We start from the raw sequence: 24,988 nt of genomic DNA on the forward strand, positions 1-24,988 counted from the left end.
CACAGTCTGAGTCCCCTCTCCCTGTACTCTCCACTCCCCCTTCAGAGCGCTCTCACTACACAATCAGTGTGCATCCCGCTAATGAAACTACTGCACATCTCATCAGGTTTGTGAAGTTATAGTGTAGCGTTGTTTGCTGTTGTTTGTCATCTTTTTGTATATTCTTGAAGAATTGTCATGTGGGAGCATGAGGCTTATGGGTGGAGCCTTATACAGGCTTGTACTGCTGACCGTACCACTGCACGCATCTAATTCTAAAACATCTTATCGATCACAACCCATAAGAAAGAGCCATGTGAGTCACTATACAGTGGAGGAAATAAGTATTTGATCTGTTGTTGATTTTGTAGGTTTGCTAACTGACAAAGAAATGAACAGAACTGCACAGAAATCCTGCAGGTCCCCCCTGCTTAAGAAGGCACATGTGCAGCCCGCTTGAAGTTTGCCAATGAACACCTGAAGGTTTTAGAGCAGGACTGGGAGAAGGTGCTGTGGCCAGATGAAACCAAAATCAAGCTCTTTGGCATTAACTCAACTTGCCGTGAAAGAAAATTGCTGCCTGTGACCCCAAGAACACCATCCCCAAAGTCGAACACGGAGTTGGAAAAATTCTGCTTTGGGGTGTTTTTCTGCCAAGGGCACTGGACAACTTCACCACATGAACAGAAGGATGGACAGAGCCATGGACCGTTAAAATTCTGAGTGATGACCTCCTCTCTTCCACCAAGAAACTGAAAATGGGTTGTGGATAGGTCATTCAACACGACAATGACCCAAAACATAAAGCCAAGGCAACGAAGGAGTGGCTCAAGAAGAAGCACATGAAGGTCATGGAGTGGCCCAGACAGTCTCCTGACCTTTACCCTGTAGAAAACCTATGGAACGAGCTGAAGCTCCAGTTGCCAAGCAACAGCCATGAAACCTTCATGATTTGGAGATGATCTGTAAAGAAGAGTGGACAAGAAAAGTCTGACCTCTGAGCTGCAACCCAGGGTGTTGATATGAAATATTAAGTCTTTTTTGGCTTGAGGGTTCAAATACTTATTTCACTCCATGAAATGCAAATCAGTTTATATATGATTTATTGAAGTTATTTTCTGGATTTTCTTTTTGATATTCTATCTCTCATTGTTAAAATAAACCGACTATTAAAATGATAGACTGTTCATTTCTTTGTCATTATACAAACTTACAAAATCAGATCAAATCCTTATTTCCTCTCTTTGGGATGAGAGCTGATTGGCTGTGTGTTTGTGGTCCACCCTGCTTCACTTCCTGTCTGAAAACACCATGTCCAACACATGTGATCGATGCCAAATGTTTGTGAGAGAGGAAGTACTTTTGATTGAGAATCCAGATTTAAACCAGATCAAAGTGAGTTTTACTGCCATCGTCAGGGAGCAACATTCACAAACTAACAGAGGTGGAAAGTACTCAAATACATTTATTGAGTAAATTTTAAACAAAAGTACTCTTCTCAGGACCTTTCCATGGAGACGGAGCTGGAGGCGGTGAACGGCCGAAAGGTCCGAGCCATCGAAGTGTTCGCCCACGCCCTGCGCTTCTTCAGAGAGCACGCCCTAAAGGTGACCCCACACACACCTATACACACACACACACATGCACGCACACACACACAGAACTATACACACAGACACATGCATGCACACACACACACAGACCTACACACACACACACAGACCCATACACACAGACACATGCACACACACAAACAGACCTATACACACATACAGAGCTATACACACAGACACATGCACGCACACACACACACACAGACCTATACACACAGACACATGCACGCACACACACACACACAGACAGACCTATACACACAGACACATGCACACACACACACACAGACCTATACACACAGACACATGCACACACACACACACACACACACAGACCTATACACACACACCTATATACACACACTCTGCTTCTTCAGAGAGCACGCCCTAAACGTAACCCCACACACCTGAAGGAGCGTGATGATGATGGTGATGATGATGGTGATGATGATGACAGTGATGATGATGATGATGATGACAGTGATGAGGATGATGATGTTGATGATAACGATGATGACGATGATGATGATGGTGACGGTGATGATGATGATGATGACAATGATGAGGATGATGATGTTGATGATGACGATGATGATGATGATGATGACGGTGATGATGATGATGATGACAATGATGAGGATGATGATGTTGATGATGACGATGACGATGATGATGACGGTGATGATGATGATGATGATGATGACAATGATGAGGATGATGGTGATGATGAGGATGATGACGATGTTGATGATGACGGTGATGATGATGATGGTGACGGTTGTGTGTGTGCAGGAGGTGAAGGAGCAGTCTTCGTCAGTGTTAGAGGGGGAGGAGATCCGCTGGGTCATCACTGTGCCGGCAGTGTGGAGGCAACCGGCCAAACAGTTCATGAGAGAGGCCGCCTACCTGGTACTGCGCACACATACACACACGCGCGCACACATACACACACACACACACGCGCGCACACACACACACACACACACACACACACACACACACACACATGAGATAGAGGCCGCTGTCACATTCTTCATCACATTCTAGAATCTGAAAACCACCAATAGTCATTATAATTCATGACCTCCCTGCACTTCCATTGGTTCCCTACTCACATCAGGGTCCGGTCAAGTGGTAACAGAGGGAAACAGGGGCAGATTTTGTACATTCAAATAGCTATTATTCAGAAACTATTCAGGACTATTGAAATAAGTAAAGTATCAGAATGTAGGAAAGAGTTAACACTCCAACAGGGTAAAGTTAAACCTGTGATATTCTTTCAAGTTGTTGACAAAAAATTTAAAAACTCATGTTGGTAACGGAGGCAATGAAATATGCTACACTTTTTGGGCAATAAACCAAACAGTGATAACTAGTGGTTCTCACTTACATATCCTTAACAAACTGGTTTGAATATTTGCTTCATATAGTTTTCTACCATATGGTACAAGATTAGGTTGAAAAACCTCTTACTTTTTGAGTCATGAGATTTTTTATTAAGAAAGGTCATGGTAACGGAGGGAAAAGTAACGGAGGGAAAATTGTGCAAGCAACTAGAAGGTGCATGATTTTGCATCATTTGTCAACTTTTTTTCTTCCGAATACTTTAATATTACTTCAAAATGAAAGGAAACTATTTCTATAAAATATGTCAGTCCTTCCAAGCTAATTTTTATCATTTTAAATACTTATATAACACAAGATATGATGAAATACATCAATTTATTTACATGATTTGCAGGTCTTTGGGAAATAATTTTTGTTCCATGTTTCATACATGGTCTGTTTAAAACGTATGGAACTTTAGAACCAAAAATGGTACAGAAAAAGGGTCACCAGTTTCATAAACTAGAGTACATATGTATCTGTTGAGTAAATTTTTATATCAGATGCATTAACTTGAATTTTTGGCCTTGCTGTTTACTTCTGTTTGATCGGGCCCATCACAAACATTTCAAGAAAAACATCTGACACAAAATCATGATCCACATTTAGACTGGATCTATGTTCAGAGCCTCAGAGGATGACGTCATCTGAACTCCAGACTAACTGGAATTGAAAAGCTGATATTTAAATCCGAGAGAGTAGAGTCATTTTATAGAGACTACAGTGCAGTTCTATGGTGCACAAAAGTCAAGAAGAAGAAGAAGAAAACTCCGGCTGATGGTGGGATTCCAGCTCCCACACACGCATAATCATTGTGTTGGTTGGCTAGACACTTATACCATTTACCAACCACACCTACACACGTCTGGAGACAGGAACACTTGGGCGGTTATGCTGTGAGGCTGATGACACAGGAAGAACATGCAAACAGAAGCCAGCGCCCTGTCACTGTGAGATCACCCTGATAGAAGCAAGACTCCAAGAGTATTTTGTTCACGACCCCACGCCCCACTCACACTGCAAATCTGTCCAAGATATCTACTGTTGTTTTTTTCACTCCGTCACTGTTACGGTGCACTACTTTGAATTTGGTCATCCTGGGGGGTGAGCATCCTGCCCCCCCACCCCTCACCCCCCCCACCCGCTGCTCAAGGTGATGATGTCATAAGGAGGGAAGTGTAAGGAGACGGACACGGACCCCCACCCCCCACCCTCGCCTTGCGCTGGTGATGTCATGAGGAGTGGACAATAAGGAGACCGGCGAGCAAACAGGAAGTGCTCTGAGCCCCTCCCTGCACACGCTGGACTCGCAGGACTCATCTGTGTCAGCGTCAAAGACATTTGATCTGAAATGGTCCAACTACAGGACGAGCAGCTTCTAAGACTGCAGGGACACAGGGAGGGCATCCAACACACAGAGACATCTCTCACCCTGTCTCCTCTCACCCTGTCCTCTCTGTCTCCTCTCACCCTGTCTCCTCTCACCCTGTCCTCTCTGTCTCCTCTCACCCTGTCTCCTCTCACCCTGTCCTCTCTGTCTTCTCTCACCCTGTCCTCTCGGTCCCATCTGACCCTGTCCCCTGTGACCCTGTCCTCTCTCTCTCCTCTGTCCCTGTCCTCTTTTCCCCCTCTGACTCCTCTGTCCTGTCTGTCCCCTCTGACCCTGTCCTCTCTGTCTCCTCTGAGTCTGCCCCTCAGTCTACTATGTCCCCTCTGACCCTGTACCCTCTGTCTCTGTCTCCTCTAACCCTGTCCCCTCTGACTAGGTCCTCTCTCCCTCCACTGACTGAAGTCCTCTCTGTCCCCTCTGTCTCTGTCCCCTCTGTCCCCTCTGACCCTGTCCTCTCTGTCCCCTCTGACCCTGTCCCCTCTGTCCCCTCTGTCCCTGTTCTCTTGTCCCCCTCTGACTCTAACTCCTCTGACCCGTCTTTCCCCTCTGACCCTGTCCTCTCTGTCTCCTCTGAGCCTGCCTCCTCTGTCCCCTCAGTCTTCTATATCCCCTCTGACCCTGTCCCCTCTGACTGTGTCCTCTGTGTTCCCTCTGACCCTGCCTCCTTTGTCCCCTCTGTCTACTCTATCCCATCTGTCCCTGTCCCCTCTGTCTCTGTCCTCTCTGTTCCCTCTGACCCTGCCCCCTGTGACCCTGTCCTCTCTGTCTCCTCTGACCCTGCCCCCTGTGACCCTGTCCTCTCTGTCTCCTCTGACCCTGCCCCCTGTGACCCTGTCCTCTCTGTCTCCTCTGACCCTGTCCTCTCTGTTCCCTCTGACCCTGCCCCCTGTGACCCTGTCCACTCTGTCCCCTCTGACCCTGTCCTCTCTGTCTCCTCTGACCCTGTCCTCTCTGTCTCCTCTGACCCTGTCCTCTCTGTCTCCTCTGACCCTGCCCCCTGTGACCCTGTCCTCTCTGTCCCCTCTGACCCTGCCCCCTGTGACCCTGTCCTCTCTGTCTCCTCTGACCCTGCCCCCTGTGACCCTGTCCTCTCTGTTCCCTCTGACCCTGCCCCCTGTGACCCTGTCCACTCTGTCCCCTGTGACCCTGTCCTCTCTGTTCCCTCTGACCCTGCCCCCTGTGACCCTGTCCTCTCTGTCCCCTCTGACCCTGTCCTCTCTGTTCCCTCTGACCCTGCCCCCTGTGACCCTGTCCTCTCTGTCCCCTCTGACCCTGCCCCCTGTGACCCTGTCCTCTCTGTTCCCTCTGACCCTGTCCCCTGTGACCCTGTCCTCTCTGTCCCCTCTGACCCTGTCCTCTCTGTTCCCTCTGACCCTGCCCCCTGTGACCCTGTCCTCTCTGTCCCCTCTGACCCTGTCCTCTCTGTCCCCTCTGACCCTGTCCTCTCTGTTCCCTCTGACCCTGCCCCCTGTGACCCTGTCCTCTCTGTCCCCTCTGACCCTGTCCTCTCTGTCCCCTCTGACCCTGCCCCCTGTGACCCTGTCTTCTCTGTCCCCTCTGACCCTGCCCCCTGTGACCCTGTCCTCTCTGTCTCCTCTGACCCTGCCCCCTGTGACCCTGTCCTCTCTGTCTCCTCTGACCCTGCCCCCTGTGACCCTGTCCTCTCTGTCTCCTCTGACCCTGTCCCCTGTGACCCTGTCCTCTGTGTCCTCAGGCAGGGCTGGTGTCTCCAGACTGTCCCGAGCAGCTGTTGATTGCTCTGGAGCCTGAGGCCGCGTCCATCTACTGCCGTAAACTCCGCCTTCACCAGGTGATTGACCTGAGCACGCAGCTAATCCCCAACGGCCTGGGCACGGACGAGTCCCGCCCCTTTGACTCCAGCTTCAGACAAGGTACCGCCCCCCTCACTGTCTCACACAGCCCAGACCACACCCACCTTTAGGTCCACCGCCATCTCATCAAAAACATGCCTGAAGACGTTTTAGATGTCTTCTATGTAAGCTTGAGTAATCTAGCAATCTCTTCCCAGCCCTATTTGATCTGTCCTTGCAGTTAGCAGTACGAGCCTGTACAAGGCTCCACCCACAAGCCTACTACTCCCATGCTCCCACATGACAGTTCTCCATAAATGTACAAAAGCATGATCCAAAACTGTGCACAGCAACTGGACAAACCTGGTGTGATGTGCAGGAGTTTCATTAGTGGGACGCACGTTGATTATGTTGTGATAGTGCTCAGAAGGGGGAGTGACTTAACACAGGGAGGGGAGACTCAGACCAAAGCTTATATAACGTGTTAATATGTTGTTTATAATTAATATAGCATTTTCAGAACAATAAAAGGTAACAGTGATCTAAATCTGTTATATTTTGTGTATGTGTTTGCGTATATGTGCTCCAGACAATAGTTCATGCCTTCATATGTGTTCCAGATAGTAGTCCTTCTCAGGGTTACACAAAGAGCGATTGCGAGCTCATGTGAAATGTGATCCATAAGTCTGAGTGTGCTGGCCCAACGGCACGCAGGCAGGGACTCTAATTGGAACAAGGTGCAGGCAGCGGAGCCATGATTTCACCCTCACCCTGTCACCACACACACACACACACACGCACACACGCGCACACACACGCGCGCGCACACACACACACGCGCGCACACACACACGCGCACACACACACACACACGCATAGGCACACACACACACGTAGGGTTTCCATGCTTTGTGGGGACTTCCATTCATCTGTTGAAGATTGGTCTGAGTCTCTGTCATCGTCACAACACCAGGGGTCTCGGGAGGTACCAGCAGCTCTCCAGCCCCGTACAAGTGGCTCACCAGAGGATTTCGGAACTATACATACTGTGCTGAGTAGGGATGTGCAAAAATATCAAAATATTGATTTATCGAATCATTTCCTGTGATGATACAGTATCGATACGGGTTCACATAGAGGGTGTTTAGTGGATGTTTATGAGGTGGTTGTCTTATGGGGGTGCTTTACACTGTTATGCACTTTTAAAATACTATGTTGTTTGTATGATACTCTAACATCATTTTGTTATTTTATGACAATGACAATAAAGGAAATGAACTGAATTGAAATTGAATCAATATCGTGGGCTGCTCTATTGATATCGATATCGCCAAGAGTATTTGATATATTTTACTAAATTACTTTGTTACAGAGCTAACAGAGCTTCTTGTTTAAAGGGAGGAAAGTATGAACTTTGCATAAGAAGTAATTTAACAAAGACTTTTCTTGTCACAGCCATCATTTTGCCTAGCGTGCTGAAAGCTCACTATATCCAGATTTGTATCGTATCGTGGCCTGTGTATTGAGATAGGTATCATATTGGCAACTTCTTAATGATACCAGCCCTAGATCTGAATGACTCAGTTTGATGAATTTCCATTGTAAATGTGTTGTTTTGATGCCTAACCCAAGTGCATGAATGAATAGATACAGGTTTGTGTTTTATTGAGATCTCACTGTTCCTCGTCTAACACTTGCTCAGCTCTGACCATTAAAATGAGTAGCTCTTTGGCATTTTCTTATTGTAAAGTGAGCTCACTGGAGGAGAAAGACTGGAGACCCCTGCACTACACACAGCACCATCATTTCAATATTTTTCCTCTTTCTTCCCTCAAAATAGCTCCCAGACCCCCTCTCCCGCTCTCCCTCTTCGTTGTGTTAAAGTGGAGGTATTTTACTTCTGTGGTGTATTCACAGCCAACACATAACACTTAGATTCAGATCATCATTATTGTTCTGAAAATACCATATTTACCATAAACAACCTATTACATCCTTTATAGACTTAGACAAACTCTATTGATCCACAAGGGAAATTACTTGAACACTTTTGTTTTTGTGTTGTTTTTTTATGCTCTGAGACTTTCTTCCCTTTGCTCTCCATGTTGAGTCACTCCCCCTTCAGAGCACTATGACAACACAATCAGCGTGTATCTCGCTAATGAAACTACTGCATCAGGTTTTGTCCAGTTGCTGTGTACAGTTTTGTAAGTATGTTTTTGTATATTTATGGAGAATAGTGGTGTGGGAGCATGGCTGATGTAGGCTTGTGGACAGAATCTTAAAGCTAACTGTAAGGAGGATTTGAATAGGGCCTGGGAGAGATCGCTAGATTACTCAAACCTGCATGTATGACATCTAAAATCTCTTCTGACATGTTCTTGATGAGAGAACAACATTATAACATGGTTGAAAGCTCCAAAAAGTAATAATACCCCCTCTTTAAGGTTAGGTAAGTTGCGATGATGGTTAAAGGGCCTGTATGGCACTATATTCTCATCTCTGTTCTAATGTAGCTTCCTCATCAAAAACATACTTGTATCATTCACATACATTTAATACACAAACCCAGCAGATTTATTCGTATTTATTTTTGTTTGAGCAGCGTACATTACAAACAAATAAGGACATTTATATGTACATGATTGCAACTATTTCTGCTGAAGATTGAAGTTTATAAAAACATATTGTGTCCTGCTCTCAGTTGTTTTACGTTAACACATGGTTGACACACACATAAATACTTATGTACAGTACATACACATATACATATACATACACACACACACACGCACACACATGCACACACGCACACATACATACACACATATGCATAAACACATACTGTATATACATATATGCACAAATATATTTTCGTTGTGGCTGTACAAACTAATAATAAGGATTGTCAATGACTGTTATTGTGAATGAATAATAATTAGTTCTTCTCTTACCAAAAAAAAAAACAAAACACTCCACCTTGTGATGTCATGTGATAATACAGGAAGTGTTCCATTGTGTTTTTAAACTACATACACCTTCATTAGAATAATCTGGATGATTTAAGACCCTGGAATTTCCAATCTCTACTGAACTAAAAGTAAAAGGAGCTGTTCACTTGAAAACGACCACTTCATGACATCACAAGGTGGAACAGAGAGTGTTACTGAAACATGTGAATGAAAGAAAACACAATTCCAGGTGTGTTTTTGAGGATCCTGGGCTGTAAATTGGGCTATAGTTACAAAATTTTGGAGGTGTACGTCAGTTGACGCAAACGCTCTGCAGAAGGAGTTTAAGATGATGCAGACTCTCTTCGTCGTAACGCAGAAGATTTGGCACATGACCAAAAACTGGGCTTAATAATAAAGAGTTACTCAAACATGTGTGAATGAAACACAACTCCAGGTGTGTTTTTGAGGAGGAAACAACATTCCTCATTACTCATTACTTAAAGCTCACAAGTTTCCAGTTTTCCAGCTTAACCTTTAAGATTTGACTCAGTCTCAAGGAAAAGAATGGAAGCATAGAAAAAAAAAGCATAGAAACAAAGTGAGTGTGTGTGTTGTAACATGAACATGTGTGTGTGGCAGCGCGGGAACAGCTGAGGAGGTCCCGACACAGCAGAACGTTTGTAGTGGAGAGCGGGACTGGTGACCTGTGGTCCGAACTGCAGACCGGTTTGTACCACACACACACACACACACACACACACACACACACACACACACACACATACGGCTCTAGTGTGCACACTCCCCTCTTGGCCTGTGGACCAGGCTCGTCTCTGTGCTCTGTCCCTGTGGTTATCTGCTACACAGTCACCAGGGGGCGCACACATTTATGTTTATGTTCTGTCTGAGTTCAGCTCAGTCCTCTGACTGTTCAGCCAGTCCTCATCCTCCTTTTGGGGATCAAAGCCTTATCTTACCTCAAAACAAAAGGGCCATGAAAGATTGTAGCTGGGTTTTAAAGCAGGACTAAAGTGAGACTAAAGCAGTGCTACAGTACCACAGGACCTCTCATGTCCTTGGGCTGGCTTGGCAGTTTGAAGCCCACTTTCTCTTGTTATACTGTCCATGGGCAAGACACTTCTCCACTGTCTCTGGTTTGTGAATGGGTGAGTGGTTCTTTGGGATCATGTGTTTCTGAACACTAGTAGGACAGGTGAAAAGCACACACACACGTCTGTGATTGTGTGTTTGCCCTGACGCCTGGTCCTCCTCAGGTGACCGTTACGTGGTGGCTGACTGTGGAGGTGGGACTGTGGACCTGACTGTGCACCAGATCGAGGAACCCCAGGGAACGCTGAAGGAGCTCTACAAGGCCTCAGGTACTGCACCCTGCACCCATCTTAAGAGCAGCTTTTTTCACACACACAAGTAAAGCTGCCAAGACTAGGAAACCACAGTGCTACTTTTGCCTGATGAGAAAAAAAAAACTTGTTATTAGGTGCAGACTAATAGAGAATAGAATGTTGCTTTTACAATATACTCTTCATGAAAACACAAGACTGACAAGATTGATTGATTTACAAAATAAGAAGTGAGGAACACCTGTGTGCAGGAGGTCCATACGGGGCCGTGGGGGTGGACCTGGCCTTTGAGTCCATGCTATGTCAGATCTTTGGAGAAGACTTCATCCAGAGTTTCCGCGCCAAGCGTCCTGCAGCCTGGGTGGACCTGAGCATCGCCTTTGAGGCCCGCAAACGTACAGCTGCCCCAGGACGCACCAACGCCCTCAACATCAGCCTGCCCTTCTCCTTCATCGACTACTACAAGAGGCACCGTGGGCACAGCGTGGAGGCGGCGCTCCGGAGGACCAGGTAGCAGGGGACGAGGGGTGGGAGGGGGAGAGAACAAGACCGTAGGCCTGGTACAATAACACCATTCATATTGATACTTTGGGTGTTTGGGTACATTACATTCTGTATGTATTGCTATGGTGGAATGTTTCTGTAGTTACCACGGTGACACGATGTACACATTAGGAAACAAAATGTTTTAAGACGGTCTGAAAATTCTAGGAAAAATACAAAATGGATTTAAACAGCACATTTTCAGGAGCCTGTGATCAATCCAAGAGTTAATGGTCCTGTTTAGGAGTTAGATTTTCAACCAAGAGAGCCCAGCTTGTGACTATAATGTTATTTGAGAGGAACATGTTTAATGGCTCAAATCAGCTCACCTGTTGTAGTTTCAACTAAGTCAGCTCGTCACGGGTCAGACTGTGTTAAAATAAAGCTCAAATTAAAGTTTAACGTGAGTAACAGACCCTCAGACAGAGCAATGCCTACAGTTAGCCACACACCCCCAGGGAATGTTGATGACATCAGCTGCAAAGTACGACAGCCATGATGAACATGATCAGATGAACATGTTCTGAAGTGTATGGGATTCTTGGATTCATCTGAGTTTAGATATTAGTCTCTCTTCTGTTTATGATGCCCCTGTAGTGTGCTCCGAGCTCACACACACTTCCACTGGCTCTGTGTCCTGTGTGTGACCAGTCTGTGTCCTGTGTGTGACCAGTCTGTGTCCTGTGTGTGACCAGTCTGTGTCCTGTGTGTGACCAGTCTGTGTCCTGTGTGTGAACAGTCTGAACATGGTGAAGTGGTCATCTCAGGGAATGCTGCGGCTCACCCAGGAGGCCATGCACGAGCTCTTCCAGCCCACCATCCACAGCATTGTCACACACATCGGTAAGAGACACTGGTCTACAGGGACAGAGGGGTAAGAGACACTCGTCTACAGGGACAGAGGGGTAAGAGACACTGCACTACAGAGACAGAGGGGTAAGAGACACTGGTCTACAGAGACAGAGGGGTAAGAGACACTGGTCTACAGAGACAGAGGGGTAAGAGACACTGCACTACAGAGACAGAGGGGTAAGAGACACTCGTCTACAGAGACAGAGGGGTAAGAGACACTGCACTACAGAGACAGAGGGGTAAGAGACACTGGTCTACAGGGACAGAGGGGTAAGAGACACTGCTCTACAGAGACAGAGGGGTAAGAGACACTCATCTACAGAGACAGAGGGGTAAGAGACACTGCACTACAGAGACAGAGGGGTAAGAGACACTGGTCTACAGGGACAGAGGGGTAAGAGACACTGCTCTACAGAGACAGAGGGGTAAGAGACAATGGTCTACAGGGACAGAGGGGTAAGAGACACTCGTCTACAGGGACAGAGGGGTAAGAGACACTCGTCTACAGGGACAGAGGGATAAGAGACACTCGTCTACAGGGACAGAGGGATAAGAGACACTGCACTACAGAGACAGAGGGGTAAGAGACACTGCTCTACAGGGACAGAGGGGTAAGAGACACTCGTCTACAGGGACAGAGGAGTAAGAGACACTCGCCTACAGGGACAGAGGGATAAGAGACACTGCTCTACAGAGACAGAGGGGTAAGAGACAATGGTCTACAGGGACAGAGGGGTAAGAGACACTGCTCTACAGAGACAGAGGGGTAAGAGACACTGCTCTACAGAGACAGAGGGGTAAGAGACACTTCTCTACAGGGACAGAGGGGTAAGAGACACTGCTCTACTGGGACAGAGGGGTAAGAGACACTGCTCTACAGAGACAGAGGGGTAAGAGACACTGCTCTACAGAGACAGAGGGGTAAGAGACACTGCTCTACAGGGACAGATGGGTAAGAGACACTCGTCTACAGGGAGAGAGGGGTAAGAGACACTGCTCTACAGGGACAGAGGGGTAAGAGACACTGCTCTACAGGGACAGGGTTAGCGCTACATTTCTTTTCACCTCAGACATGTCCATTTCTCAGCATCACGTTAAAAAATTTGCAGGTTTTTCCATCTGCTTTCACTTTCACTGTTCCCAGCAGAGGGCGCAGATATTCCACTCTCAGTATTCAACCCAAACTCCGTGGACATTATATGAAAAATCATCCTACTGTAAAACCTGGGAATAACCTCATGTCTCCTCCCTCCCACCCCCAGAGGAGCTGATGAGCCGGCCTGAGGTGCAGGGAGTGCGCTTCCTCTTCCTGGTGGGCGGGTTTGCGGAGTCGGCCATGCTGCAGAGGGCCATCCAGAGGTCTGTGGGGCGCAGCTGTCGCGTCATCATCCCACACGACGTGGGCCTGACCATCCTGAAGGGGGCGGTGCTGTTTGGCCTGGACCCCAGCGTGGTGAGGGTGCGCCGCTGCCCGCTCACCTATGGGGTGGGCGTGCTCAACCGCTTTGTGGAAGGGAGACACCCGCGGGACAAGCTGCTGCTGAAGGACGGACGCGAATGGTGCACTGATGTCCTGGACCGCTTTGTCTCCGTCGACCAATCAGTGGCTCTGGGAGAAGTGGTGAGGCGGAGCTACACGCCGGCACGCGTGGGCCAGCGGAAGATCATCATCAACATCTACTGCAGCCGTTCGGACGACGTGGTGTACGTGACGGACCCCGGGGTGAGGAAATGCGGCACCATCACACTGGACCTGCCCCAGCCCCTGCCCGGCCCCGGGACCACAGGGGCCACCGCAGGAGGCCCGCCACAGCGCAGGGAGATCAGAGCCTCCATGCAGTTTGGAGACACGGAGATCAAGGTGACCGCTGTGGACGTCATGTCCAACCGCTCAGTGCGGGCGTCTGTGGACTTCCTGTCCAACTGAGCAGAAGAAGTGGAGACAGAGACCCCAGAGTCCCCTTTTTGGACACACCCAGAGTACATACACACAATCCCCTTAAAGGACACACTCAGAGGACATACACACAGTCCCCTTTAAGGACACACCCAGGGGACAGACACAGACCACTGTAAGGACACACCCAGGACATACACACAGGACAGTCCTTCAGAGGACAGTCCTTCAGAGGACAGTCCTGCTGAAGAGTGTAGTCCTGGAGAACTCTGAACATCAGCACTTTGACCTGAGTACTTAAGCACTGAACCAGTGTGCACCCTCTACAGGTGAACCATACTTAAGCAGTGGACAGAATGAACAGAAGTGACGCTAAACACACCGAGAACACTCCATCCTCTGCCTCTCATCTGCTAACTGTATGCCCTCTTGTGACTACATCCTTAACTGTCTTTGACCTTCTCTGAGGCCTGGACCTCCTACTCTATCCTTTTTGTACACAAATGAACCACAAGTGCATTTACACTTTACATTTAGAATGTCTAACTGCAGGACATCTCCTGAACGTGTAAAGACTGACCTGTGAGCCTGGAGTTTATATGATAAACTCAGCAACACACTGGCTTAGGCAGCTACAGTAAAGGCTGCTCTGGCCAGAAGACTGAATATAAAAGGCCACATAGTGGCCATATGCTTTCAACTTAAAAAATGTTGGAAACCAATGTCTTAATGTCTTCACAATGATGTAATGCAAACATACTCATGTGTCATTATATGAAGGTTATTTACTGTGAGAAAAATAAAAGAACAGTTTTTGTTTATGTCCCTTTAAAGAGCTGCCCTTTATGCTGGCTGATGTGCACTTTGTTTTTATGATATGAATTTTAAGAGTAAGACGAAAAAAGTGCACACAAACAAAAGCACGGTTTGAGCTGTGACTTTATTAATGACACTGGTCCAATAAATAATCGTACACAGCAGAAGCACAGACACCTCCGACCTGTCCTCCTCTGAACGCAGCCCAGTATCCCAGCAGAGGACCACAGAAGACCAAGTTCAGTATAGAGGCTGGACAGAGGCAGGACAGATCAGAGCTGCTGCTCCGGAGGATCTGGTGCAAACAGCCCAACACAACGCCCCCGACAACAGTAAAAAACAGGAAATGTCCACTACAGTCCGCCCCCGAACCCGGGTGAGTTCTCCGGGTGCAGACCACATGACCCCGAAGTGACCTTAGACCCCTCAGTGTGCGTGAGGTCTGCCCCGGCCCCGGCCCCTCCCCCCTCCCATGGGCGGTCCGTCCACGCTGCTGCGTGGGTTCTTGATGGTCTCGTCCACGGACAGGATGAGGCAGGCGGCTTCAGAGGCGGCGGTCAGGGCGTTGATGCGAACGACGGACGGCTCCCACACGCACGCCACAAAGTTATCGGCGATGTCCTCGTTGTTGATGTCCACGCCATACCACATCCCGCCCTGGCACAAACACACAAGGAGCAAATGTTCACTAAAGCACAGGGTTTTGCTTTTAGTTTACACCTTTTTCATTTATTATTTACCTACTCTACACTTTAGGCTCAATTTCTCTAGAATCATTTTAGATGCTACAAGAAGACACGAGGCCATTTTGAGCACTGAGGATGTCAGCATGTGAGCAGGAACATGTTTTTACTTTATCTGCATGGGTTTCACTCTGGGTGTGTTGCTAGAGTGTATGTGTGTGTGGTGTTAGCCTGTACCTGCGCGTGCTTGGCCCGGAGCTTGTTGAGGATGTTGGTAGCGTCAAAGCCTGCGTTGTCACACAGCTGTCGGGGGATGACCTCCAGAGCTTTGGCGTAGGCTCCAATCAGCAGCTGCTGTTTGCCTGGGATGGTCCTGGAGTAGTCCCGCAGGTATTTTGACAGCTCCATCTCAATGGCACCTCCCCCGGCCACGATCGAGTCATTCTGCCACATACACACACTCTTAGCCCTGGCACGTTCACACAGAAAAGGGGGAGGCACACATTAAGGGGACTGACCTTGATGGCGCGACGTACGATCATGATGGCGTCGTGTAGTGAGCGCTCCGTCTCCTCTGTGAACTGCTCGGCTCCTCCTCTCAGGATGATGGTGCACGTCTTCGCCTTGGGGCAGCCCTTAAAGAAGTTGTACCTATGGACACACAGGACTGTGAGGATTCCTCTCTGACAGAATACACATGTTCACAGTAGACGTACTGAAGAAGACTTTGTGTCTGTTATATTGTACGACCCCTGTGGAGCATTAGGTTATCATTTGGACATTTTAAATCACAGTATTCATCTAAGACGACTTCGCATTCTGAATACATGGTTAAAAGCTCTGAAAAGTATTTGCATAATAGGTCTGCTCTAAACCTGAGCTTTTAGAATATACACTGTCCCTGAAATTAAATACTAAATATACATTAGTAATAAAACTTCAATGTACATTTGAGCAGTAGATAGTTGAGTGTACAGAGAAGTGTTAGTGGTCGTCAGAGTGCAGGTAGGCCCTCACCTCTCTCCTCCGACCTGCACCTCCTCAAAGAGCTCACACTGTCCCAGGACGTCATCAGTCATGTTCCCCACAGATGTCTGGATGGAGCCGCCACAGGCCTGTCACACATGGGGTTAACGTGAGCTGACAGAGCCTGTCTAACAATAACACACACACAGACAGAGCCCCCTGTCCAACCACATATCGTTAAGGATTTACGTAACTTCTATTTGTTTCAACACTGCTTATTGATCCACTCCATTAACAGTTCTCTTAATGGGACTGTTACAGGGAAAGTGTAGTCACACTCTTGAAACACTTGATATTTCAACTCAAAGTAAGCCTATGTAAATTAGAGTATTTAATACCTTACAATTTAGAGGCAGCAGTGACCAGCTTTATTTCACATAGACTAAATAAAAAGGCCAATAATGTACTCTCTTGGAGTTTCTCCTCGTGTGATCACGAAGGAGCACATGTATGGTGAACAAGCATGAAACTTTGGTACTTTTATAAGACATGGCTGGTGCGTGAGACCTGTGGGCTCTGCTTTGATTTCCCCGTGTGTGGGGTCAGACCATTTGCACGTGTTCTTCTGGACATCAGAGTGACCATAGCATTTTCACGATAGAGCTTATTGATCCACTGGACTGTTTCATAACCAACCCTACCACACACACACACACACACACACACACACACACACACACACACACACACACACACACACACACGCTTACCATCATGGTGCGTTTGAGGTCCTCCTCCTGCACTCGGCCTGCACAGAACAGGTCTCTGTCGGCAAAATACTGTGTGGCTACATCTCCAATGGGCAGCTTGGACAGCACCACTTTGGCTCCAGACTGGTAGATCTTCTCCAGTTTGTCGTACAGGATGTTCCACTCGGCGTCTACAATGGCCTGGTAGTCCTGACATGTGCAAGGACACAAAACTCAAATCACAACTGGTCAGTACCAGAAATACATTTCAAACTAAAATGATTACTAGTCAGGGTCAAAATTAGGATGTCCTTGAGAAGACCATGACTAAAATAGAACATCTTATTAACACATTTTGATTTTAAGCTTTATGGAGAAGAAGAACATTTCTAGATGGTTTTACTATCCACACACACACACACACAGATCCACTACACACTACAGCTGTATAGACTGAGGTACCTCCACAGACTTGACTCGCACTTCTGCGTTGTCCTTCTCGGCCTTCAGCTCCAGCTCCACGTTGAGCAGAGCGATCTTTGGGTTCTCGTAGCGTTTGGGCTGCATCTCAAAGCCAGCGTATGAGAAGGTCTTCTTGAAGGCAACCCCAAGTACCAGCTGGGAGTCCTGTGACATACACGTGCATACTTGTGTTTAGTAGTGAATTTTTAGACAGGCTCCTGGTTTTAATATAAGTTTAGTCATACCTCCAGAGCTCCTCCCTGGACCTTCTTGATGCCAATCATCTTGAGTGGCAGCAGCTCATCCAGAGACATGACCGCGTCCACCACCATCTTGGAGAAGAAGTCCTTCTGTCCGGCGATGAGCTTGGAGTTGAGGGCTGTGGCTGCACATTTCTCCAGTAGTTTCCTCTGCTCCCTGCACAGGACACAGGGTCAGGACAGAACAATCGAACTCCTGGATTCAACCTCACATCAAATCAAAACAATCAGAACCAAGATTTGCATTTAACAACAGTCTACTGAAAGTGTCGAGGGATTTTGGAAGAAATCAAATGTTTTGGCCATCTGATTCCACCTACAACAGATATCCAGCAATAACACAACACTAATCTAAATAGTTTGAAAAGGGAAAGGTCCTCACAGAATCCTTCATGGTTGCTTCTGGTTTCAGGCAAATGATTCCTCCCTATTTTGAACTGGCAGATTTATATATTTTCTACAGTGATTTTCCTTCAACTTTTTTGTTACAAACTGTGACACTAGGATGAATATTTACCATACCACCACATTCAGGTGTTTAACATGATATCCCTAATGTTGACTTTGGCCCCCTCTATGCCTTACACATGTCTCTGTGCTCTAAACAGTAGTAAAGTAGTACAGTAGTACACTAGTACAGTAGTACACTAGTACAGCAGCAGAGGAACATACTGTTTGTCGTCCTTCTTGACAGACACAGCGATCTCCCTGATCTTGCTGACGGCCAGGCCTGTGGCAGTACGGAAGGCTCTGATGATGGTCTGAGGGTGCAGCCCCTCCTCCACATACGGCTTCAGCTGCTTTAGGAACTCCGCGGCAAGCAGGGTGACAGAGGTGGTGCCATCGCCCACCTGTAGACACAGACACACACGCACACAGATAGATCCATGTTTACAAAAACAAGCCTCAGAATGACAATCAAAGATTAGTTTACCAATGTAAGCTTATATGCTTTACTGGCACTTCAACAATGAACTCAAACATGTTGATTTTCAGGAGATTTGTAACTGAACATTTTGAAAGACAGGCTAGATTCAGCCTGTGAATGTTTTTACAATATTGCAGTGGATTTAAGAGTACAATCATATGATGCAAGGTTCAAATCCTGTCTGCACCAGTAGTGACTGGTTTTAGTCCTGGGTTTCAGATATGGTTATATTGTCTTGAGTCAGACCTATATTTGTGGCTAGCCCTCCTCTCAGTACTAATGGGCCAACGCATCTGCATAGGAAGGAGTTAATTTTTTAAACTACCAGATGGCGCTACAGAATGTCCCCAACACAGTTCCAACACCAACACAGTGTTCATCTACCCATCACTACGTGAAACTGAAACTAACAGCCCAAATGAGACTCCTTATGAAGCTCATTCTGCTTTCTGATTTGATAGTCATCTTGAGAAATGATAAACAAATTGAGCATCATGTCCCGTGTTTTTATAATAAAGAATAAATCATTACAATATTATCAATAAGCTGAATTTGGTTTGGATCATAACTAGGGACACAGATAGGTCATCTTTGTGACATCACCATCAGACTCTTCATAATTAAAACAAGGATTTTGTTTTGTAATAAAATTCCTTGCATCATGGTTTGAGCCCTAGTCTGACCTCTGCATCCTGTGAGCGGGCGATGTCCACCAGGGTCTTGGCGGCCGGGTGCACCACGTCTAGCAGCTTGAGGATGGTGGCTCCGTCGTTGGAGATGGTGGCTTTGCCTGGACACAAACACACTTTATCAGTGTGACCTTCTCCTCCTGCAGGTTTCCCATGATGTTTCACTGCGTACTCACCTCTGCCGTCCACCATCAGCTTGTCCATGCCGCGGGGCCCCAGGGTGGTCCTCACTGCCTCAGCAATCACCTACACACAGTTCACTTATTTGATTTGGATTTTGTACAGCAGTCAAGGAAATAACTTCACAGAGCATACAGTGTATCTCATGACCAACTCACGGTCAGAACACTTTTATGAACCACTAATGCAGACGTACACGGGTTAAAAGGCTCTTGGGGTCAGAAAGCCCAAAAATCTGTAGTACTAGTACATAGAATATAATCAGAATGTCTATGGATGTAGTAGTAGTGATGGATGTAGTAGCAGCAGTGATGGTAGTAGTAGTAGTAGTAGTAGTGATGGCAGAAGTAGTAGTAGAAATAGTAGTAGTAGTGATGGCAGAAGTAGTAGTAGTAGTGATGGCAGAAGTAGTAGTAGAAATAGTAGTAGTAGTGATGGCAGAAGTAGTAGTAGTAGTAGTGATGGCAGAAGCAGAAGCAGAAGTAGTAGTAGTAGTAGTAGTAGTAGTAGTAGTAGTAGTGATGGCAGAAGAAGTAGTAGAAGAAATAGTAGTAGTAGTGATGGCAGTAGTAGTAGTAGTAGTGATGGCAGTAGTAGTAGTAGTAGTAGTAGTAGTAGTAGTAGTAGTAGTGATGGCAGTAGTAGTAGTGGAGATGGCAGTAGTAGTAGTAGTGATGGCAGCAGTAGTAGTAGTGATGGCAGCAGTAGTAGTAGTGATGGCAGTAGTAGTAGTAGTAGTGATGGCAGCAGTAGTAGTAGTAGTGATGGCAGCAGTAGTAGTAGTAGTAGTGATGGCAGTAGTAGTAGTAGTAGTAGTAGTAGTGATGGCAGTAGTAGTAGTAGTAGTAGTAGTAGTGATGGCAGTAGTAGTAGTAGTAGTAGTAGTAGTGATGGCAGTAGTAGTAGTAGTAGTAGTAGTAGTAGTAGTAGTAGTAGTAGTAGTGATGGCAGTAGTAGTAGTAGTAGTAGTAGTAGTGATGGCAGTAGTAGTAGTAGTAGTAGTAGTAGTGATGGCAGTAGTAGTAGTAGTAGTAGTAGTAGTGATGGCAGTAGTAGTAGTAGTAGTAGTAGTAGTAATGGCAGTAGTGGCAGTAGTAGTAGTAGTAGTAGTAGTGATGGCTAGTAGTAGTAGTAGTAGTAGTAGTAGTAGTAGTATAGTGGTAGTAGGTAGTAGTAGTAGTAGTAGTAGTAGTAGTAGTAGTAGTAGTAGTAGTAGTAGTAGTAGTAGTAGTAGTAGTAGTAGTAGTAGTAGTAGTAATGGCAGTAGTGGCAGTAGTAGTAGTAGTAGTAGTAGTAGTAATGGCAGTAGTGGCAGTAGTAGTAGTAGTGATGACAGCAGTAGTAGTAGTAGTGATGGCAGCAGTAGTAGTAGTAGTAGTAGTAGTAGTAGTAGTAGTAATGGCAGTAGTGGCAGTAGTAGTAGTAGTGATGACAGCAGTAGTAGTAGTAGTGATGGCAGCAGTAGTAGTAGTAGTAGTAGTGATGGCAGCAGTAGTAGTAGTAGTAGTAGTGATGGCAGCAGTAGTAGTAGTAGTAGTAGTAGTGATGGCAGCAGTAGTAGTAGTAGTAGTAGTAGTAGTAGTAGTAGTGATGGCAGCAGTAGTAGTAGTAGTAGTAGTAGTGATGGCAGCAGTAGTAGTAGTAGTAGTGATGGCAGCAGTAGTAGTAGTAGTAGTGATGGCAGCAGTAGTAGTAGTAGTAGTAGTAGTAGTAGTAGTAATGGCAGTAGTGGCAGTAGTAGTAGTAGTGACAGAGTGCAGTACCTGGCAGGCGTTGATGTTGCTGATGAGCTGGGGGACGCCCTGGGACGTGTCTGTCCCCTCCTTCAGCAGGATCACTGGTGTGGGCTGGACACAAAAACATCACATCCACAAATTTGATTTCACATTTTCATTCTATTAACAAAAGACTGTGATTTCTGGTTGCTAGTTCTATGAAATTCAAGTCTAATAATATTGTGCTTTCTAAAATTCCTATTCAGCCCTGAAATTGCCAATCTCTACTGACGAAAAAGTAAAAAGGTAGCTCCAGGTTATGTTTTTGATGAGGTAACAACATTATAACATGTCTAGGGTAGCCAGATTTTCAAAATTAAACTGGGACATCCCTGCTTTGGTTTTGTTGGTAATAAAAAAAATTGTGAAACAAGTGCATAATTAAGGAAAATTGTTCTGCACTCGGCTCTAATGTGGGTCAGTATAGTCATATTTTCTTTGTGTTTTGGTCATTTTTAAGCAGCTTTTCTGTTTTTTTACAATTTATGTCTCTCTTTACTGTTGGCAGGGATCAGATTGGTCAAAAATAGGGACACCTGGGACATTTCTTGTATAAAACTGAGCCAAATCACTGGTTTTGGATAAATCTGCTGGGACAGGGGACACAGGGCTCAAAACTGTGTCCCGGGTCAATAGGGACATCTGGTCACCCTAAACATGTCATAAAGCTCACAAGAGTCAATTTTATGTAATACAAGAACTTCAAATGTAGGAATACAAGAAATAAACCAAGTCTAAAAGGGACTAAACCAGGAGTAAAGAGTGTCAGAATAAGGTGGACTTGGTAACCCAGAAAAACAGGGACTAAATCAGGTCTAACACAGAGTTAGTGTATTTCATAAAATAAATGTAAATGACTTAAAGAACAAGATCGCGGACACAAGCGGTCAAAATAAGTTTCCTCCACAGGGTGTCTGGGTGCTCCTTTAGAGATACAGTGAGGAGCTTGGAGTAGAGCCGCTGCTCCTCCATGTTGACAGAAGCCAGCTGAGGTGGTTCGGGCATCTGTTCCGAATGAAGAGTCTAGTTATTATATCATATTGTGATGTGTGAGCCACTGTGTCCAAATAATTTCCCCTGTGGATCAATAAAATTTGTCTAAGTCTAAGACCCAGGACATGCTGGAGGGACTATGTCTCTGAGCTGGCCTGGGAACATCTTGGGGTCACCCCAGTGGAGCTGGAGGAAGTGTGGGAGTCCCTGCTTAAACTGAAGCCCCTGTGACCCGGCCGCAGAGAAGCAGAAGAATATGAACGGACTGAGTGAGCACTGGAGCCTGCTGATGGCCACAGCCCTGCCCAGTGTCATGAGTCTGATGGGATGCTTTTGTTTTCCTGACCCAAATCTGTTAAATACTCCACTGATAGTTCAGCCTTTTCACACCTTTACCTGCATGTACAGCTATGAGCCCGCTGACAGTGGACAGACACAGAGACACAGACACACACACACACACACACACACACGCGCAGGAGAGATGAGCACTCACTATACACTGGTATGAGTCGGACATGCTAATGCCGATCACAACATTTACATGCTCATTTACTATCAAATATATCTTTACACACTGCCAAGAATAGCCCATAATGAACGATCGACCCGCTAACCTCCGCTAAACGCTGCATTAGAACACAAACACGCACTTCAGCCGGCTTTGTATACGCCCATTGACTCTACACCGGCACTATGCTAGCACAAACCCGCGGGTAATAAACCACTTTTACGGGGGATTCTAACAAAATATGGGGGTCTGTGGGCGGCACACAGCCCGCTGAATACGCGGGGACATGTCTGATGAAGCCCGGTGAAAGACAGCGGGAGGATGGCTCGGGATAACGGGACGGACAGGGGATAAATGCTAGCTCACTCACCATCATCTTTGCAGCGGTTCCTTCGAGAAGCTTTCTGCCGGCGTCCGTCCCACAATGCTTTGCACGAGCAGGGGTGGCGTTCAAGAGCGCACCGTGAGTCAACTCGGCACCGCCAAACTCAAAACCAAGAAAAAAGCCGCTAGAGGGAATTTGGGTCTCAAGTGTTGATAAACAGATTAATATGGAAATAAGTTAAAGACGGAAGCAAGAATCTGAAGTATTTACAGTGGTACAAACTGTGATTTGGAGTGTGTTTACACTTTGAATGATGTAGGCTTATAAAATGCTGCATAATAACGACTATTAAAAAACGACTATTGTGTGATATTAGATCAGATTTTTATGCATAGAATTCTTCGTCGTGTTGTCTGCTCTGCTTCTGTGTTGATTCATGTGTTGGGTTGACCAGTAGGCCTAATAAAAATACAAAATTTGACAAAAATAAATAATTTTTAAAAATCCATTCATGTTGAATATAGCACTCCACGAATATACTCAAGTAAGTGTAATTTAACATCTGTTTTATAGTTTGAGTTAAAACAACCTGAATCTGAAGGACACAGCTTTAAATAATGGTATTTTTAAAGGCGCATGGAACACATACGTTCAAATCATTTAAGATTGTCAACATAAAGATTTTGTCACTTATACTTACTCACAGTGGGAAGAGTAAATAAAACATTTACATTTATTTATAAAAATATCAAGTAAGTAAAATTATCCTGCTAGAAAAGTACACGGAGTACTCTGTAAATGTAGCCTAAGAGTATTACCCACCTCTGACTCTGACCATATGCTCCTCGACATCAGCCAGAGCTCCTGCAGTTGTCCCTGTGGAGCATTCTCCATGGAGACAGATACACTGGCATTCCATGGAATATTCCAAGGAACATAAAAGTTAGAGGTGTATACACATCACTGGTGCAAGGCTACTACAGTGAACATCACAGAGAGTGTCAGGTCATGACCTGATGAAGATCCACTGATTGAAACATTGTGATTCATTTGGGAGTAAGCAGGTATTGACTCACTTTCAGTATTCGAAAGAACAACATTTCCATTGAAGCAAGCAGGAGGATGTTCTCCTCCAGACCAAATAAGAGACATGTTTGAGGAGATGCAAGTCCACCCAATGCAGCTGTACAGGGCATTATTCATTCACTCCACACTCGGTGGTGCTAAGTTACTATTGTAACAAAAAAGTGAGGCTGCCAATCTGCACCATCTGCTCCTCCAACCGACACACACACACACACACACACACCACATTTATATTAGTGAGTGAAGTGTCTTGCCTAAGGATACAACAATATTTTTTGCCACTGGTGCCCCCTGTGGCACTCAGTGGTCTCCCATCCAAGTACTGTCTAGGCCCGGCCCTGTTTAGCTTCTGAGATATACTGATGTGGATGTCACCAGTTTCCTGTTTTGTAAAGTTCATTCACATTCACCAGACATAATTTTGCACTTCACGGTTTGTGAACTAACGCTGTAGCTCAGCATTTACAGCCTCCGATAAACTAGGACAGTCCAGGCACCACACAACTCTAATAAACAGACGCCCTACAGATCCATGCCAGGCACAAATGCGCCACCAGCAGATGAACATTTTTAACCACATGTTCCTGAACGGAGCTTTTCGTGACGTCATGCCTCCTCCCACCGCCCCTCGCTGGATGCGTCTTTGTGATTGGCTAACTGAATGTAGACGCCCCTCCCTGTAGTTTGTTTCAAACACTCACCTGGGACATCTGCTGCCGGGCGGAGTCTGCAGCTAAGCCGTCCGCACTACTCCGCATTATTCCGCGCAGCGAAACAAG

The 24,988-nt window shown here is 46.2% G+C and overlaps 2 protein-coding genes across 4 annotated transcripts in view; one reads left to right on the plus strand and one right to left on the minus strand.

The window, feature by feature from the left end:
• The window catches only part of hspa12b (heat shock protein 12B), a 23,750-nt gene extending 9,130 nt beyond the window's left edge, over positions 1 to 14,620 (plus strand). For all 3 annotated transcript variants that reach the window (XM_020920455.2, XM_020920454.2, XM_055156336.1), the window contains 8 exons: positions 1,482 to 1,586; positions 2,385 to 2,501; positions 6,083 to 6,260; positions 9,773 to 9,859; positions 10,408 to 10,512; positions 10,746 to 11,004; positions 11,777 to 11,880; positions 13,152 to 14,620. In XM_020920455.2, the coding sequence (XP_020776114.1) occupies positions 1,482 to 1,586; positions 2,385 to 2,501; positions 6,083 to 6,260; positions 9,773 to 9,859; positions 10,408 to 10,512; positions 10,746 to 11,004; positions 11,777 to 11,880; positions 13,152 to 13,816 (1,620 nt within the window). In that variant the 3' untranslated portion in view covers positions 13,817 to 14,620. The remainder of the gene's footprint in view (positions 1 to 1,481; positions 1,587 to 2,384; positions 2,502 to 6,082; positions 6,261 to 9,772; positions 9,860 to 10,407; positions 10,513 to 10,745; positions 11,005 to 11,776; positions 11,881 to 13,151) is intronic.
• An 87-nt stretch (positions 14,621 to 14,707) lies between these two features.
• On the minus strand, positions 14,708 to 23,296 carry cct7 (chaperonin containing TCP1, subunit 7 (eta)). The gene is made up of 12 exons (XM_055156337.1): positions 23,169 to 23,296; positions 21,283 to 21,366; positions 19,516 to 19,585; positions 19,334 to 19,440; positions 18,395 to 18,573; positions 17,708 to 17,879; positions 17,463 to 17,627; positions 17,022 to 17,210; positions 16,303 to 16,400; positions 15,804 to 15,936; positions 15,523 to 15,729; positions 14,708 to 15,259 (listed from the first exon to the last, which is right to left on the minus strand). Exons 1-12 carry the CDS (start codon positions 23,172 to 23,174, stop codon positions 15,029 to 15,031), a joined length of 1,641 nt encoding a protein of 546 aa, XP_055012312.1. The 5' UTR covers positions 23,175 to 23,296; the 3' UTR covers positions 14,708 to 15,028.
• Between the last annotated feature and the right edge of the window lie 1,692 nt (positions 23,297 to 24,988).

Source organism: Boleophthalmus pectinirostris, unplaced genomic scaffold (assembly GCF_026225935.1).
Source record: "Boleophthalmus pectinirostris isolate CB_2022bp ecotype Guang Dong unplaced genomic scaffold, ASM2622593v1 HiC_scaffold_20, whole genome shotgun sequence".
Classification (NCBI taxonomy): domain Eukaryota; kingdom Metazoa; phylum Chordata; class Actinopteri; order Gobiiformes; family Gobiidae; genus Boleophthalmus; species Boleophthalmus pectinirostris.